Raw genomic sequence first — 19,662 nt, forward strand, 5'->3', positions numbered from 1 at the left:
ATCCACTGTTCTGTAATGTTTCTTGCCCAATCGGTTTTCTAACTAGGTGATCTTAGTTTTCAAGAAGCATGAAGACTGACAGAACCAATTCCTTAAGCACTTCACCTAATTCGGTAACTAGCACTTGAGCTTAGTCAGTATTTGGTTTAGAACCTGAAACTCATTTCTAAGACTTTTATCTATGCAGAGATATCTTGAAAATTTAAGGTGTATTGGCTATCGAAGTACTACTTGGGATTATAGATACCTCCCTTTTGGTAAGAGTAAATTTAGCCATCAATATAGAGAGAAAAATGCAATCCCCACTGTCTTTCACTAGCATGGGCCTGTCACCTCATGCCGATTACCACACCCCTGCAAAACATTCTGCATCAGCCCATCCCCTTCAAGGTTTTGTGAAGCTAAACTTTGACGAGTAATCTTTGGGTAAAGATGCAGATGCCTTCTTTGCGAGTGAAATAGAGTAACCAAACGGGCATTCTCTGGGCTTTTGGGCATATCAGACACTACTAATATATAAATCAGGTCATTCTCACTGGCACTTGTTTAGTAGCAGAGGTAAATCTTGATCACCTCATTGTTGAAGGAGACTCCCTCAATGTGAACTGACGGTTAAGGACATGGAACATCCTTCCCAAGGAGGTTTGGAGATGTGATGGAAGAGATTATGGATCGCTTGGTAGGACATAATGTCATTTTTAATCATGTTTGGAAAGCAGCTAACAGTGAGGCGAATCAGTTAGCTAGAGATGGTGTTGGTAGGCTAGCCCTGGAATGCTTTGATCACTAACCCTTCATGGGTTAATAAAATCCCTTCCATTAAAAAAAAGGGCACACCACACCATTCTCATCTATCCACTGCCCTTACATACAACCTCACCATTGTCAAAAGAACATAAATAGATGTCTCTTTTCCTCCTTTTTTTTCAGTTTAAGTCAATTACCAAAACCCGTTTATGGGTAACATGTTACATATATGTAAAATTATAAAGTTACTGACTAAAAAAAAATTACTATTAAAAAAGAAAGGAAAAAGTTATTAAATTATCTACCATCTAATTAATGGATTCAAGACACCATATATAATGTACTATCCGAGAGGTTCATCTCGGATTTAATAATAGCAAAGATGCATTGTGTTTCTAAGTATCATAGGTTCCATCTGTTATGCTACTTCAGATAATCCATTTGTAATAGAAGATCGATTCAAAATGGGTAAGTGCATATCATGATTTGTAATGGTAGAAAGCTTCATGGCATCCAAACCAAAATTCAAATTCATGCTCTTTCTGGAGGCAAAAACAAAATTCCAAGTCAAGCACTTCATAGAGGAATATTGAACAAGAACTTTCCATGGAGTGTCATTCTGAGGAATCAGAGCTCTCTCTCTCTAACTATAGGCCTTGAGTTCCAATACAATATGTTGAGAAGCCCTTTGCAAGAAAAACAGCTCGCTTATTTCAGCCTTCAACTGTTTCTTTAGATGCTTGTGGTAAATAATACTCATTCTCTTGAGAACATATGCATTCTTTAGTAAAAATTCCATAAATCCAATCCCGCAACAATTATTTAGACAATCCATTTTGATCTGAACCGTCGTTAGGTGATACATCAAACACCCGAAAGGTCCCTGTCTCTCCCAATACATTTCTTGAACAAACCCTTCCTCATCCGGGATGAACTGAAAGTAAATAAACTGTTGAGAACAAGGTCAACAGTCTGCAAATTATTTTGCAATTATATACAGCAACATAAAAAATAAAAAAAAACATTTGTGATCCATGGGACCTTAGTTATAATGATATTGAGTTCTTGCAAATTGGGGCAGCTTCTAAGCAAGCAAGGCAAGAAAAGTACAACATCATAATCCACATCTAGGGTTAGCTTCTTCAGATTGAGGGCAGGCAAACTTGTAGGTATCATTCTGCACAAAGGCTTCAGAAAAGCAAAGGATATCCAGCATGAATAAAGAAACAGATTGATGCAATTTCAATAGTCAAAGTGAAACTCTTGAACAAACGTCACAGAGCAAACCTGGGTGTCTGGAAATAATTTTAACTTGAGGCTCTCAACATGACCCAAATTCATTAGTAGCTCAACAAACATGCCGGCTTCACTGTCATTAGAAAAGGCATTTGGACTATAGAAAAGATTTTCCAGGCGAGGAGCAGCCTCCAAAGAAATGTGTGTTGGCTTAGTAGAATAGATCTCCAATGACATGAGATTGAGCGCGCTAATTCTGAGACTTCTCAACTCAAGTTGTTCGGAAAGATTATCATCCAAGCAAAAGCTCTCCAGCAACTGGCAAGAAGAAACGAAGCGCTCAAAATCGACATCCGTTATAAAAACTTCAATGAGTGTGAGGGTCGTGAGGAAACTTATGCCTTCAAAAAGAGGAGGAAGAACTACCTTGTACCTAAATAATGTCAGCTTCTTTAGAGATTGACACAAGTAGGCATCGGTAGGGAATTGATAGCAATAAAACACATCATCGATATAGGGAGTCGCCGACTCCTCGAGGTAGAGATCTTGGATGCCATTTTCACAAAGGAAGAGGACAATTTCATTGAAATTATCTGTGAATTCCTCACTATATTCGATAAAGATCCTACAACTCATGATGGGAGTTCGACGGGAATCCAAGATGTGATGCACAATGGACACCCATTTTCCTATTTCATCTTTCTCATCGCTTTCCCTGGACATATGGGTAGGGCCTATCATAAGGTTTCTATCCAAATCCAGGTAAGGGATGGAACACCAAAGATATGTCCATCTCTTGGATAGAACACATGTTTTCACTGCTTCTCTCAATGGAATTCGAGAGAGAATCATAATGAGAATGTCATCTGAAAGGTAACTGATTCTATCATCACAAATTTGTTGCTCTTCTTCTTCTTCTTCTCTTTTCCCCATTCTTGGTTGCATCTTTCTCTTAAATTTGCTTGTAGCCCTCATCCTCTCTGTTTTCACTCTCAAATAAACACAAGCAAAAAAAGATAAGGAAAACCCATCAATTAAATGATAATTTCTGGTTCTCATTTCCCTATTATTTAAAAAACCAACCAGGAAAACAAAACATCTAACAAAAAGAAGCTCCAAACAAGAAAAAAGAGAATGGAAGAAGAAGACTAAGAAGAAAAACGAAATGTAAAAGATGTACCTTTTGCCCAAACCAGCGTTAGAACCTCCACCACGCATAAATCTCCAGCAGCAGACTTAGAGAGAGAGAGAGAGAGAGAGGTAAAAGTTAGGGTTAGCGTTTTTGGCCTTTACAGTCCGAAACAATGAGAGAGAGAGAGAGAGAGGACTATATAATAATCAATAACATGGGATTTGCTAGGGAACTTTGCGGAAAGGAATTTCAGGCTTTCAGCTGACTTCAAATGCTTTAGTTTGAAAGTGACCCAATCCATCCTCAAATTTCTGAGAAAGAAGGGCTCAAACATAACTCATTTATGAATTTTCCAAACACAACATCTTGACCAGGAATGGGATATTCATACAAACTATTTTGGACTAGTGAGATCAATATTCTTTCCAAGAACTTTCTTGAGGGAAAACTTAGTTGAGCCACGTGATTTAATGATTGACCCAATCAGCTTTTGCAAATTGGATGGATGGAGAGTAATTCACAAGTCTCATAAACATTAGTATCACTTTTCAAAGTTCATAGTACCCAAAACATAGAACTAGCATCTGTAGGTGTGACACCTTATCTCACATGCATAAATTATCATGCTTCCCTTCCATGTTAAAAGGCAATATTAGCACTCTCCAAAATTCAGAAAATCAGTGTAGTCATCTTCAGTGTACTTCTTAAGAAAGCAGGGCACGGACATAATTCATATATGCATTTATGAAAAACAAACATCTTGATCAGGAACGAGATACACATGAAAACTATTTTGGACATACGTGGTCAAGAATTTGCCCACGCCAGAATTGAGTGGACTCATATGAGTCAATGATTCACATAATGAACCTCATTCCCTGATTTGCTACAATCTCATTCTTCTCAGTCTCATTACTCAAATTCCCAAGTACCCAAAATATGCAAATAGCATGTTTATGTTTCACACCTTACGGCATATTTCAGGCAAAATTGTATGGAGTTCCTCTCTGATCTTGGTTTGGACAGTTGGGTTTCGAGAAATTATTCAACGAACCAAGTGAGAGATGAACTGGTGGTGTCTCTCCCTGCAAACAACCAAGTCAACATGGTGTCTCTAAGAAATTTATCATATGTCGGAACACCCATTTCATCTTTCACTTTGTTATCCATATAAGATGTTAATAAATCAACAGCTTCCTCTTCTTCTTCTTTATCATCCTCTGATCCTCTCCTTTCTTCTTCAATTAATTACTCAGTTCTCTTCTTTTGCAACACATTGGGCTACAAAGACATCCATGGTTTCCTAAGCTTCAGCATATTTCATCTCTTTTCCAATCTTCACCCACCTTTGAATCTTCCACCAGGTTGCCGGGTAAAGAATCCAATAGAATATCGCTTCCTCCGCTTCGTCTATGGCGATTGAGAACGGAACATCCGGAAAGCTCGCAGAAGCACTGACGGGAGCAATGCCGAAAACCAGAATGTGGGTGCTATCAAACATGAATCATAGCATCAAGTCTTGCAAATTGACGACTTTTTCGTGTTGGTCCATGATCTCTAGAAGAGGAATTAACCCCTTCTCCACATTTTCTCGGCACTTCTTAACTACTTATTGCCAGAATCTTCGTTGCGTGACAGTTGGTCGCCATTTTCCGGTGAAGTTTTCATCAATCGCCGTCCGCACTGAAGATCGAATCCCTGAAAATGTAAAAATGCCTAGAAAATCAGGGCCCTTGGTAAAATTGAAGAAATTGGCGATGTTAACAGGATCACGAGTGACTAGCATCTCCATGTAGAGTGAACCACTGGCCCTTGACCACACATGTGCCCCCTCACTCTATAAGAACTGAGGTCCCCCAATCTAGAACACCATCGATGTTAACAAAAACGGTGGGAATTGCTCCCAGATAGCCCAATTCACCTGACTCAGTCTTTTCGATCCAAACAGCTGATGAAGAAGAAACAAGAAATGGCTAACAAGATTTCAGGCCATCTTACTAAGAAGCTTAAAAAAGCCATGAAACATTGCGAAGCCATTGCTGTTCTACTTGAATCTGCAAGTCTGTGAGGCTTGAATATCGTTTATAGAGGGCGTAGAAGTACTATTAATGGAGAGAGTTTTTTATTTTTCTGAAAGATAACAAATTTATTAATAGAGAAAAACTATTACAGCTAGGGGAGAAGGTGTCCCACTGATGTAATATTCTTTACATCAAACCTTGATTAAAAAGTACCAGCCTGCAATTACATGTAACGACTGCGAAGACCTTTAGACATCCCTCGGTTCGAAATTATGATCCATCTCGACAATGACAATCCCATCTCCATCAGCCCCATCTTTAGCTAATTTGTTGGCATCTTCATTGGCAGACCCGTGCATATGCTGAAATTTTGAGGATAACGATGCAGCAAGATCCCTGATTGCAGCCACAATGCCCGTGATCGCCCAAGGACCTATGCCCTTGTTAGTGGCCCAAGATATAACGTTGGTAGATTCACCTTCAACTAATAATTGACCACAACCATGATTTGCGAACCACCTCAATTGCCACAATAATGCACGAGCTTCCACTTCATTTGAGTCGCAAATGCCCGCCGGTCTGGTAAGACAGTAGGATATATCCCCTTGAGTCCCTGAATAAACCTCAATCCCTGCTCAGCCAGAGTTCCCTTTTGAGCTACCGCCAAAGTCCAATTTAATCCAACCATTTGGGGGCGGGTTCCACCTAGGTGCAACAGATTGCTTCATCTTCTTTTCAATAATTATGGTCTTCCAATTTCTTAAGATGTCCCGAAGGCAATAACTTGGTCCATTATTCCCAATACCACTCTGAGCTATAATATTGGCTTTGACTTCAAAAGCAATACTTTCCCAACTAAGGATTTGCCCTTTGAATATGCTGTTATGTCTTTCCTTCCATAAGTGCCAAATCAACATGAAGGGAACAAGTTTCCACGTGGCTCTATCAACCTCACCAAACGGCCCTGCACCATTCAAGAATAATCATCTTGATAGACCCTTGGAGGGCCCACTTCAAACCAAAGGAGCTTATTGTTCTCATCCTAATCTAAAAAGATAAAGGGCAGTGAATGAGGAGATGGTCCAATGATTCCTCACGACTGCAACAAAGAAAGTTGATGGAGAAAGTTGATACATTATTTCATGTAGTTGCAATGCTCCTACTACAGAGATACCAGAACGAGGCATTAGTTCTTTCTCTCGTTCTTGATCATATTGGAATAGGTTGGTGAATCTATTTCTTCGCCTTATCGCCAATAAATAAGATTCTCATAGAGAATGCAAGATATATGAAATTCCAATGACCATTGGATATGATTCGAACAGGTTACCCTGCGTCATCTAAGACTATGGTGTGCCGGCTTCGTAAGGCATCTTGGGGTCCTCTAGCTTGGTTTGAGAGGTTTCGTGCTACGGCCCAGCTAGCGTAGGAAAACTACTTTAGTCGACTTTAGAGTCAGGAGCATAAATCCACTTTACCGAGTTTACGAGATGTTTATTTTGGCCTTTTGACCCCATACTGTAGGGTAGTGCCCCCAATGGAAATGTATTGGTAGGTGTTCTTCTGAGTGTTTTTGTCTTTGAAGTTAGCTTCATAGATTAAGTGTCTGATAGTCACTGAAACATCACATCCGACCTAGACCTTCCATATGGTAGACCATGCCTTAGATCACCTAATCGGCTAGCTATCGTCTTTTTTAGAATCCAATAATCTTTTGAGAAAGAATTACACGAATAAACTGAAAAGAACGCTTTCCGGATAAATTAATACTAAGCGAATCTTCGTTTACTCTGATCGAGCCATCTGAACTACCGATCAATTGTAGTTCCAGTCCTTCAACATGACAAGAACCCAATTCGCGAGACCAACCCCACCATCGAATGAAGTTAAGGGCACCTTCTTGAAATCAAATGATTTGTTTTCTTCTGTGGCGTTGTAAATCTAACATTAAATGTGTCGGGTAAAAGGTAAGCCCGCCTATGACACGCCTCAATCAATCCAATAATTTCTCTAACAATCATTTGTGTGGCAAAATAAATGTAAACCTCATCGTAATACAAAATGGGTCTCACCTTTGATTAGTCGAAATCGTTCATTTGATAGGCTTTGCTTTGGATCTTTGACGGCCCAAAATTATTCATAGAGTTCAGATGGATGCAACAACCAACCAGCTTACCACTTGATTCTTTATAACGCATAATAAAAAACAAGAGATTTGCTAGGCAATTTCGCGGAAAGCCATTTTGCGGCTGACTTTTGTATGAGAGAACAAACACCTATGATAAATTAAATGAATAGCACAAAATCAGCCAAAATGACAGTTGACATGAGATAATTCTGGAATTGGATCAAGTAAGATTGGTTCTTGAAAGATGTTTGTAGTCTGTTCAAAACATATCTGAAAAAGAAAGGGGTTTCAGTTCAGTTCAGATCTGCTCTGAGCTGAACTGTGACACTTTTAAGAAAGTTCATCTCATTAGTGAATAACAAATTCTATGGTAGATCAGTTCAGCTATGAGCTGAATCTAAATTTACAAATAATGCTAAATGTTAATTAATCAAATTGAAGTTGCAGGTTCGATCAGTGAACAAAATTCAGCATATGTAGGAAGGTGAGTAGTTCTAGAAGTGAACTAGCAAACAGAAGTTCAGCTAAAAGCAGAGAATTTTATTAGCATCAGTTCCCGGTTGCAGAATTCTGTTAGTTAATGGAGTAAATTTGTTCAGTCGTTTCGGGTGAGTATTAGATAAATCCATTGCCCGTGAGATTTCTCAAGAGGTGTGAGATAGCTTCACACTATATGCCATTTGTTGCAAATCATTGTTCAATAGCCTGCAATTTTCAAACAACTGAAGAATTAGATTCAATCTAGTGGTCTCCATGCTTCAGAAAATGTACAAACTCAAAATGGGTTATTGTTTCCCCCCTTGTTAAACTTTCTATCATCTTTAAAAAAGAGGATTCTGTTTTGTTCACATGTGAGCAGATGTATCACCTTCATGGGGACACTATATGGCATCTGTTGCATTCCATTGTTCAATAGTCTACAATTTTCGAACAACTGAAGTATTACATTCAAGCTGGTGGTCTCCATACTTCAGAAAATGTACACACACTCAAAATGGTTTATTGTTTCCCCCCGGTTAAACTTTCTATCGTCTTTTAAAAAAAAAGCATTCTGTTTTGTTCACATGTGAACAGATGTATCACCTTCACAGGGCGCATATGACTTAGCAGTTTCTCTTAGTGAAACTTCCCATTGGTTTAGCAGATATTTGAACACAAAACTGCAATGTTGTTATGTTCATAAAAGTATATACCTTTTTTTTTTTTTGCATAAATCATGTTTGCGCATACCAGGTGGACTCCACCACTGACCCCTAACTTACTGGCACCTTGGTATGCCAAGTCACCTATGATGAATTCAACGACCAAGAAAAAACTGCCAAAAAAGAGCTTGCGTGGCTGTTCTCTCATGAAAAAGTCAGCCGCGAAAAGGGTTTCCGCGAAATTGCCAAGCAAATCCCCCAAAACAAACATGACAAAGTTTCAGCAACTAGTCAAGAAATAAAACAGCTGCTGCGGTGAACCACAATCGATATAGACCCAACAATAAGTTTAAGTTGGCCATCTTAGTACCATCACTCCAAAGAGGCAAAGATGTTCAGTGAGAATATAACTAAATTGCTAAGGGGCATTGTATTTAATAGGTGAAATCCACTTTGGATCTCTAAGGCTCCGTTCAGTTGGCAGGAAAGGAAAGGAATCTGACGTGGCAAAATGGAAAGGAAAGGAAAAGAAACTGTCATTTTCCCTCGCTGTTCACTTGCCCAGAAAGCGGGGGAAAAAATAAGAACCGAATAAATGATGGGTACCATAAACATCTTGCAAAAGGAAGAAGAAATGAGAACCAAAACCCATATATACCAAGATCCATAAATATTACCATAAACATCTTACAAATGGAAGAAGAAATGAGAACGAAAACCCATTTATACCAAGATCCATGAATATTACCATAAACATCTTGCAAATGGAAGAAGAAATGAGAACAAACCCAACAACTCCGGAAAAAGAATCCAAGAAAAAAAAAACCGAAACCCTATCTCCAAGAAAACCATGCCTAAACAAACCCATTTCTAGAAATAAACCCATATCTAAAACCCTCAAGAACAACCCAAACCCGTTTGTGAAACAGTGAGAACAACCCATTTACAGACCCTATTTTGAGAAAAAAATCCGAACAAAAACTCTTATCTGAAGAAAAAAAAATCGAACTTGGAGAACCTTATAACCATATAGATCTTGCACATCTTGGGGGCTAAAATCTCTTCTTGTTTTCTTTGTTGTAGATCAAGGTCAATGGAGACCCATCTTAGCAAAAGAAGAGATTTTAGCCCCCCCAAAAAAAAATAGCAGAGGATCAGAGAATGGAGATGGGTTTATTATCACTGACCTTGATGGGTCGCCGGAGAAGGAAGAACTACAATGGTCGCCGGAGAAGGGAGAGCGAGGTAGGAGAAACCCTAGCTTTTTTACTGCTTGGGTTCTTGGGGAGAGCGTCCTTCGTGCGAAAAAAAAAGTAGCGCCCGATAATTTTTCTCGAGAAAGAGTAAATCCCACCGATTTTGCGAGAAAATATTCGCGCCATCCACGAGAAAATCTATTTTCCACGTAATTTTAATTGGGGTCCACGTCAGATATTCGTCTTTCCTGTGAATGCAACTGAACACGCTAATTCCATGTTTCTCGAGAAAATATTGGGTGCTTTCCTTTCCTTCCCTTTCTAGGCAAGGCAAGTGAACAGAGCCAAGGACCAAACTTCAAGCTAATCAAGTGGTCCTTATCATCCAATTCCAATCTAGAGCTCGTAGATTAATTGTAAAAAAGAAAAAGAAAAAGAAAACACTAAACATTATAATCTATGTTAAGTGGTAAAAAATGCATATTACAATCAACAAGAAGTTTCAGGCCATGCTAGCTCACACAATCCATTTGTATTAGAAGATTGATTTAAAATGGGTAAGTGCATATCATGATCCCTAATGGTACACAGCTTCAACATATTAGTGTTAGTTTCAAAAAGCTCTTGACAGCCTACATAAATAAAGAGACTGCTGAAAAGACATGCACCAAAACAAAATTTAAATTCAAGCTCTTTATGAAGGTAAAAAACAAAAGTTAAGGTCAAGCACTTCAAAGAGGCATATTGAACTAGATCTTTCAATGGATTGTCATTCTGAGAAATCAGAGCTTTCTCTGTAAACAATGGTCTTAAATTCCTAGTTTTTCCTGAAATAAACCCCAAAATGAAAATAACCCAAGATACACCCTTCCCTATACAATCTCACGATAAATGTTTCTGTCTATGTTGAATACCAATTCAGCATGTGGAGAAGCCCTTTGCAAGAGCAGCAACTTACTTTTCTCAGCTTCCAACTGTTTCTTTAGACTCAAACTGTAACCAATACGCATTCTCTTAAGAACATATGCATTCTTTAGTAAAAACTCAATAAATGCAATCCCACAACAGCGGTTTAGAGAATCCAGTTTGATCTGAACTGTTGTTAGGTGATACATCAAACACTCAAAAGGTCCCGATCTCTCCCAATACTTTTCTTGAACGAACCCTTTCTCCTCTAGCTCGCCCTGAAAGTAGATAAACTGATGAGAAGAAGGGCCAACAAATTAATCTGTAATAATATGCAGCAACTTAAAAAAGTCATTCGTGATCAATGGGACCCTAAGTATGACGATATTCAGTTCCTGCAAATTGGGGCAGCTCCTAAGCAAGCAAGACAAAATACGTGCCACACTAAAATCCATAAGTAGGGTTAGCTTCTTCAGGTTAAGGCCAGGCAAACTTTCCGGCAAATCCAGTTTGTGCAAAGACATCAGAAAAGAAAAGGGTATACAACATAAATAAAGAAACAAATGATGCAGTTTCAATAATCAAAGTGAAACTCTTGAACAAAAGTTACAGAGCAAACCTTGGCATCGTAGAGAAATAACTTGAGACTCTCAATATGACCCAGATACATCAATAGCTCAACAAGCATGTTGGCTTCATTGTCATCCAAATAGTCACTTGTTGAATAGAAAACATTTTTCAGGCGGGGAGCAGCCTTTAAAGAAATGTGTATCGCCCACCGAGAATGGAACTCCAATGATAGGAGATTGAGCGCATTGATTCTAAGATTTCTACAATCTGTTTCTTCATTATCATCCAAGCAAAAGCTCTCAAGCAACGGGCAAGAAGAGATGAAGTGCTCCAAAACGTCATCAATTATAAAAACTTTTATGAATGTGAGGGTCGTGATAAGCCTTCAAAAAAAGGAGGAAGAACTATCTCGCACCCAGTTAATGTCAGCTTCTTTAGAGATTGACAGAAGTAGGCATCAGAAGGGAATTGACAGGAATTACTCGGATTAACAAGATAGAGATCTTGGATGCCATTTTGCAAAGGAAGAGAACTAATTCATCATAATTAACATCGAAATTATCATTGAATTCCTCACTATTTTGGACATAGATCATACAACTAGGATGGGAGTTCGGCGGGAATACAGGATGTGATGAACAATTAACACCCATTGTCTCGTTTCATCCTCAGCATTGATCCACATATACTTAGTGGTATGGTCTATTAAGAGCCTAATGTCCAATTTGAGGCAAGGGATGGAACACCAAAGATATGTCCATCTCTTGGATAAAACAGATGTTCTCACTGCTTCTCTAAATGGAATTCGAGAGAGAATCAAAACAAGAATGTCATCTGAAAGATAACTGATTCTATCATTACAATTTCGCTATTGGTCTTCTCTTTTCCCCTTTCTTGGTTACATCTTTCACTCAATCAATCTCAAAATCCAGCTACAAAAAACCCAACAATTTAAATTTTTGTCCCAGGAAGAGTTAGTTAAATTTTGGTCCCATCCCATGTTTGGTTGTCTTTTAGCACTAGGTTTATTTTAATCCCACTCTTGTAATGATTACTTGTGGGGTGAATTTTTTAATCCCACTTTTGTAATGATTGCCTTTTCATCCCATCCCAAGATAACCCCAGGAACAAAAATAAACTCAGGAACCAAAAATAAGCTTGAGAAGAATTTTTTTTCTACCCAACAGTTCAAGCTACCAAACAAAGGTTTTTTTTTTTTCCCACCATAATCCGGTCAACCAAACATGGGATTTTTATTTTACCAGGATACTTCTAGGACTTTTTTTTCCCACCTATCTCCCAGGGTATTTTTTTCTCCCACATAACTCCTAGGAACAAAAAAAACCCGGCAACCAAACAGATAATCTAGAATCTGTACCAGAAACCATAATAAACTAAAATCACTCAATTCTTTAAAGAAGAACATAAATGAAAACTAACCCATTCTTTCGACTGCAGTTAGGAAGATTTTCTCAAATAAACACAAGCAAAAAGATAAGGAAAACCCGTAAATTAAATGATCATTTCTGGTTCTCATTTCCTTATTATTTAAACCCACAGAGGAAAATATATATCTAACCACGGATAAATCTCGAGCAGCAGAGTGATATGTAGAGAGGGACTTAAATGGGCGAGACCTAATTGTGAATGGATGAGGAGGCCAGGGTGCAACTCGGGTGGGGTTCAACCCAAAAACAACGCCGGGTCGGGTCGAGTTCGGGTTTAGGGTTTGGGTCGGGTCGACCGGAGTGAAACCCCTTTTTTTTTTTTTTTTTTTTTAGGTATTTTTTTATAAGCTTAAAAACTCGGGTTGGGTCGGGTCGGGTCGGGTTGAACTCGGATCCGGTCAGGGTTGGGTTGGAAAAATGGGTTCCTCAGGTCGGGTCGGGTTGGCCTTAACCTGACCCCACCCAACCCAAGTTGCACGCCTATAAGGAGGGCATGCAGAGAGAAAGAGAGAGAGAGAGAGAGAGAGAGAGGGGATGCTTGATCAAGGGCTAGGATTGACAAGTAATTGGGACCTGACTTGAGCAAATAGATTAGTTGTTAGGAATTGACACAAACATGGGTGCCGCATTTGACATTAGCAGTGCTTTTTTTGACACAGAACAGATCTCTATATTGGAAATTTCTGCCAATGGCAAAGAACAACTAATCCAATTCATCAATTTTTATTACTAAGATATCAATTACTTTGATTTTTCATTTAATATAAAAATGGGGCCAATCTTTTAGGCCCCATTGCAGGAAAAATACTTCTCGCAGAAATTGTTTTCCTAGGAAGATTTTTCCGTTTGCACCATTTAGAGGGAAAATTTTTAGAGGAATATCGTTATAGCCACTAAATAAATAAAAAAAGGGAAATGATATCACAATGTTTTAATAAAATGTATGAAGCATCTTGTCGTTTAGTATTTAAAAGGCTTGTAAATTTTGTTTGAGAACTATAATATCCTTCTCACAGCCCTTTAAATACTAACAAGATGCTTTCACGCATCTTATTAAAACATTGCAGTGTTGATATCATTTCACAAAAAATAAACTACAGTTGTTTAAATTACCTTTTTTTTTCATATGTAATCAAACAAGTAACTCATTCCTGATTGTGATTTTTGTTACCTTTTAATCCAATATGTGGTTTCCCATTGGATATTCATTAGAAGTGTTATTCTATTTCATCAATATTTTTCTCCATTTATCTCAGTATTCGTGTTCTGAAGCTGAGATATGACTATGAGATATGCTGAAGGGTTAGGGCATCAGATATGTGCTCCTTTTATTTCAGGCAATATGCCAGCGATGCCCATGACCTGAGAAGGAGTACCAGTCATTTTCTCTTGTGTACAATGATAGGTTGTTGGACTTGATGAGTGTATCTTTTGGTGGTCATTTATAAGATTCTAGAAACTTGTTTTTTTTTTGGCTTGATAATTGGGGGAATTCTGAATCCTGAACTAAAATTGTTCCTAATGGTTGTCATTACATATTCTCTTTATAATAGGTTTGTGTCTGCTTTATAATATATCTTGGTTATATCTCTATGGCAGATATGCAAGGATGAAGATGAAGCAGAAGTCTGGTTTGTTGCTCTGAAGGTACTGATTTCTCGTGGTACTAGAGGGGGAGAATCGAGTCTATAAGTGATAGAGCTTCTTCTGAAACAAATAGTCCAAGTACATGTACTCGAAGAAACTCCCCTTTGGGTTCTCCCTTTGGAAGCAGTGATACCTCCCACAAGGTCTGGTTCTTGTGATGTTCCTCCAAAGTTCATTTGTCTGTGAAGTGCTTCTTAAATTAAATTTCTCCTTGCCCTTGGTTGGTGATTTGAGGATCCTGGAGACATCCAAAGAATTGATGTTCCACATGATAGTCCTCCACACAGTGAATTGGCAGAGGCATTTGCTGATGTGATACTGTATACTGCAGCCCCTAAAGGCCCCATTGTCTGATTCAACTGGTAACTCTATCAACTCACTCTCATCCAGAGGTGGGGATAATGGTCGGGGTTCCACAGCAGATGCTTTTCGAGTTAGTCTATCTAATGCAGTAAGTTCATGAAGCCAGGGATCGTGTCACAAAGATTTTGATGCATAAGGCATCGTTTTCATCTGGGGAGAAGATTTTGAACATTGAATTTGTAGCATGTGGGGAGTATCATATGTGTGCTTTTACAATGTCAGGGATCTTTATACATGAGGTGATGGCACTCTCAATTCTGGACTTCTTGGGCATAGAAGTGAGTTTAGTAACCGGATTCCTAAAACGGGAACTGGTCAAATGGAAGGTATACATGCGTCATCAATCGCTTGTAGACCTTGGCATACAGCTGTTGTAACATCTGCAGGTCAATTGTTTACATTTGGTGATGGAAGGCACTCTAGGCCATGGCCCAAGAGAAGTGGAATCTCTAGAAGGATTACGAACAATGCGATGATCATGAACCTAGACCTGTTCCAGAGTGTGTGGCTGCTTTGGTTGAACCAAGCTTTTATGAAGTAGCCTGTGGGCATAACATTACAATTGGTCCTACAACCACCGGACAGGTGTATACTATAGGGAGTACTGTCTATGAACAGTTGGGGAGCCCTAAAGCTGATGGAAAAGCCCCGACTTGTATTGTAAGCAAAATTTGCAATAGTTTTGTAGAAGAGATAGCATGTAGTTCCTGTCATGTTGCAGTTTTGACTTCAAGAACTGAAGTTTACACATGGGGCAAGGGGGTAAACGCCGATTAAGCCATGGTGACAATGATGACAGAAGCATTCCAACCCTTGAAGCTTTGAAGGACAAATGAGTTAAAGAGTGTTGTGTGTGGTTCAAATTTCACTGCAGTTATCTGTGTTCATAAATGGGTGTCCACTGCTCCATATGCTCTGGTTGTCGTAATCCTTCTGTCAAGCAACATCTCATGTCTCAAGAAGACCCAGTGATGTAGGACTGGGAAGAAAAATAGAAGAAGAGGGAAAATAGAGAAGAATGATAGAGAAGAAGAAGAAGAAGAATAGAGAAAGTGAAGAATCAGAAGTAGAAGAGGAGATAGGGGAGAAGTAGAAGTGGAGGAATAGAGGAGAAAGAGGGAGTAGAAGAAACCTGTAGAGGGGAGAAGCCAATCAATTTGTATTCATTCAAAACTTCCAATCTCTACTGCATAAGGCCTTTATATAGGCAAATGAAGTAAAATTCCATGAAAAACAAATAAATTCCTAATTCTAAATAACATGGAAAATAAAAGCCCTAAAAACTAAAGACATGGAAATATAAATCCTAGAAACTAAATACCATGGTAATAAATCCCTAAACGTCCTAATGGACAAATATGCCACTTATTGGACCTACAATCTGCATCACCCAGTCTAGCTCGTTCAACAACACCAACACCAAATATAACTGGACTTACATATCCTGAAGTCATTGTTGACAATTCAAAGCAGACAAATGATAACCTCAGCAAAGAAATTATTAAATTGGGAGCGCAGCTTAGTTACTCACAAACACGAGAATTGCAATTTTACATTGCTCAAATCATACTCAAACATACCATTAACTTACAATTTATCTTCATTATGTGGTTAATCTGGCTGGTTTTGAAAATACTGATGATGGTGTAAAAGAAACTTGATTTTTCATACTTTAATGAACTATTAGCTTTTGTCTGTGGGTGTTCCAAAGAAATTAGTTCTGCTCCAAATTACATCATCTTGTTTGCTAGACCTTACAAAAAAATCTCTGCTGATGAAGCAAAGCAAATAAAACATGTGAAATAGAGTATTAAACAAGAAATAATCAGAAACAAGAAAAAAAGATTGCCTTTAAAAAGGGAGAAAAGATAAGGGAAGATCGGAATCACACCAATCAGAGATCAGGGCTGAAATAGTTCTCTCCAATCAACCCAAATCAATCCCAGCCCTTCATCTAACATCACTGAATATCCCTGGTGTACCGAGAAAGAAAACAACAAACCTAATAAACTTCTGAACTCAATCTAGAAAGTAAAAGTATTATTCATGATTTTTCTTGTATGGGGCCCTCCAAAACCAACCTAAACATATCCTAAAATCAATAAAAATTTACTAAAATTCTTCCTAAATGAAAATAAACCACTCAACCAATTGCCAGCTAAACCAAAATGCCATCCAAAATATAAAAAAATATATGGTGCCAAAAAAAGGAGAAAAAATGCTATTTATAAGGGAATGAAAAAAGTTATTAAATGATCTATCATTCAATTAATAGATTCAAGACACCATATATAATGTACAAGCCAAAAGGTTCATCTCGGATTTAACATTCGTAAAGATACATCGTGTTTCTGAATATAATAGGTTCCATATGTTATGTTATATCACATAATCCATCTGTATTAGAAGATCGATTCAAAATGAGTAAGTTCATATCATGATTTGTAATGGTGTAAAGCTTCATCATACTCAGAGAGCTGTTAGCAGCTTACATGAACAAAGGAAATACTGACAAGACATGCGCCAAACCAAAATTCAAACTCAAGCTCTTTATGAAGGCAAAAACAAAATATAAAGTCAACACTTCATACTTCATAGAGGCATATTGAATAAGTACTTTCAATGGGTTGTCATTCTGAGGAATCAGAGGATTGTCATTATGAGGAATCAGAGCTCTCTCTAACCATATGTCTTGAATTCCAATACAGCATGTTGAGAAGCCCTTTGCAAGAGAGACAACTCACTTATTTCAGCCTCCAACTTTTTCTTTAGACTGCTGTGGTAAATAATACTCATTCTCTTGAGAGCATATGCATTCTTTAGTAAAAATTCCATAAATCCAATCCCAAAACAGTTGCAAAGACAATCCATATTGATCCGAACCGTTGTTAGGTGATGCATCGAACACTCGGAAGGTCCTTGTCTTTCCCAATAGTTTTCTTCAACAAACTCTTTCTGCTCTTGAAAGCCCTGAAAGTAGCAAACTGATTATTAGAACAAAGGTCTGCAAATTAATCTGCAACAGTATGTAGCGACTTGGAAAAAAAAAAGGCATTTGTGATCAATGAGACCTCGATACTGAGTTCTTGCAAATTGGGGCAGCTCCTAAGCAAGCAAGACAAGAAAATTGCAACGTCAGAATCCACACCTAGAGTTAGCTTCTTCAGCTTAAGTTCAGGCAAGCTTTTTGGCAATTTCATTCTGCGCAAAGACTTCAGAAAAGCGAAGTATATACAACATGAATAAAGAAGCGGATGATGCAGTTTCAAAAGTCAACGTGAAAATCTTGAATAAACATTACAGAGCAAACCTCGGTGATGTATCCAAATAACCCTAACTCGAGACTCTCAACATGACCCAGATTCGTCAGTAGATTCATCAGTAGCTCAACAAGCATGTTAGCTTCATTGTCATCAGAAAAGCTGCACAGCCAATAGAAACATTTTCGAGGCGGGGAGCAGCCTTCAAAGAAAGGTGTGTTGGCCTCCAAGAATTGATCTTCAATGACAGGAGATTGAGGGCGCTAATCCTGACATTTCTAAAGTCCACTTCCTCTAGTAAATCATCCTCATATAAGCAAAAGCTCTCAAGCAACAGGCAAGAAGAAATGAAGAGCTCCAAATCGTCATCAGTTATAGTAACTAGACTGAATGTGAGGGTCGTGGGGCAACTTATGCTATCAAAAAAAGGAGGAAGAACTACGTGGCACCCAGATAACGTCAGCTTCTTTAGAGATTAACAGAAGCAGGCGTGCGTAGGGAATTGATATGAATTTGTCAAACAATTGAGATCAAGATCTTTGATGCCGTTTAAGCAAACGAAGAGGACAAGATTATCAAAATCATCAGTGAATTCCTCACCGTTTGAGAAATAGATTTTACAATTCAGGATGTGATCTCGGCGGGAATCCAGGATGTGATGCACAATGTGCACCCATTTTCTCATGGCATCCTCATCATTGTTTATCCTTGACATACTCGCATCGTCGATTAGGTTCATGTCCAATTCCAAGTAAGGGATGGAACACCAAAGATATCTCCATCTCTTTGATAGAACAGATGTCCTCACTGCTTCTCTTAATGGAATTCGAGTGAGAATCATAATGAGAATGTCATCTGAAAGATAACTGATTCTATCATAAAAAATTTGTTGCTGCTCTTCTCCTTTCCCCTTTCTTGGTTACATCTTTCTACTAAGTTTGCTTTTAGCCCTCATCCACTGTTCTGAAATCAATCTCAGAATCCAGCTACAAAAACCCAATAACCCAAATCTCTTTCAGATAAAACTAGTAGAATGGAATCTGTACCATAGACATATTTGACCAGAAACCATAATTTCCCAAAATCACTCAATTGTATAAAGAACAACAGAATTGAAAACTAACCCATCACTTTGATAGAACAGATGTTCTTGCTGCTTCTCTTAATGGAATTCAAAAGATAATCATAATGAGAATGTCGTCTAAAAGATCAACTAGTTCGATCAAATCAATCTCAAAATCCAACTACAAAAACCCAACAACCGAAATCTGTTTATTTGAACCAGAAGCCATAAATAATCTCCTAAAATCATTCCATTATATAAATAACAACAGAAATGAAAAATACCCATCCTTTCTTAGCTTGTTAACAGACTTTCTCAAATAAACACAAGCAAAAATTATAAGGAAAACCCCTCAATTAAAAGATCATTTCAAGTTCTCATTTCCCTTCAATTAAAAACCACCCAAGAAAACAAAACCTCTAAAGCATCAAACAAGAAAAAGAAAATGGAAGAAGAAGAAGAAGACCCAGAAGAGAAAGGGTAAGAAAAAGCCCTACCTTTTGCCGAATCGGGCATTAGGGTTAAAAGGTCCGGATCTCACTGTAAATCAAGTGGAGGACGCCACTGTACATACAGAACCCACCTTTTGGTTGATTGTTTTCTTTGCAGTTTTAAGGGTATTTGTCTACTATTCTACACTAGAGGGGGGGTGTCCCAAGTAAAAAACAAAGGAGGTTGATATAACATTTTTCTTTACAAACAGACTAACAGAGTGACCAAAATAACCATGGTGGAATTTTTTGTGACTAAAATGCCAAAATTATCTTATAAAAAGACCAAAATACTCATTTCAAACCCGTGCA

General features: G+C 38.2%; 2 protein-coding genes and 1 pseudogene across 9 annotated transcripts; 1 reads left to right on the forward strand and 2 right to left on the reverse strand.

Annotated features, from left to right (window-relative positions):
- Positions 1–1,286: 1,286 nt before the first annotated feature.
- On the reverse strand, positions 1,287–2,985 carry LOC143889245 (F-box/FBD/LRR-repeat protein At2g26030-like). The gene is made up of 2 exons (XM_077393419.1): positions 2,035–2,985; positions 1,287–1,935 (listed from the first exon to the last, which is right to left on the reverse strand). The coding sequence occupies exons 1-2, from the start codon at positions 2,956–2,958 to the stop codon at positions 1,738–1,740; spliced, it is 1,122 nt and encodes a 373-aa protein (XP_077249534.1). The 5' UTR covers positions 2,959–2,985; the 3' UTR covers positions 1,287–1,737.
- A 4,739-nt stretch (positions 2,986–7,724) lies between these two features.
- LOC143889622 (uncharacterized) lies at positions 7,725–19,495 on the reverse strand. 8 transcript variants are annotated; one of them, XR_013254877.1, is made up of 6 exons: positions 19,357–19,495; positions 17,847–18,782; positions 17,685–17,748; positions 17,154–17,506; positions 9,594–10,786; positions 7,726–7,969 (listed from the first exon to the last, which is right to left on the reverse strand). XR_013254877.1 is itself a non-coding variant. In XM_077393895.1 (5 exons), exons 2-5 carry the CDS (start codon positions 17,931–17,933, stop codon positions 10,725–10,727), a joined length of 516 nt encoding a protein of 171 aa, XP_077250010.1. In that variant the 5' UTR covers positions 17,934–18,782; positions 19,357–19,495; the 3' UTR covers positions 10,266–10,724. The 8 variants fall into 8 exon arrangements, 1 of the variants encoding a protein (XP_077250010.1); XR_013254872.1 differs by lacking the exon at positions 7,726–7,969 and adding an exon at positions 18,921–19,040 and having other exon boundaries at positions 10,266–10,786; positions 17,608–17,748; XR_013254876.1 differs by having other exon boundaries at positions 7,725–7,969; positions 17,685–18,782.
- Positions 11,273–15,646, forward strand: LOC143890538 (PH, RCC1 and FYVE domains-containing protein 1-like; annotated as a pseudogene).
- Positions 19,496–19,662: the final 167 nt, after the last annotated feature.

This window comes from Tasmannia lanceolata, unplaced genomic scaffold, assembly GCF_043159265.1.
Source record: "Tasmannia lanceolata isolate RefF3 unplaced genomic scaffold, GAP_Taslan_0.1 ptg000013l, whole genome shotgun sequence".
Lineage (NCBI taxonomy): Eukaryota > Viridiplantae > Streptophyta > Magnoliopsida > Canellales > Winteraceae > Tasmannia > Tasmannia lanceolata.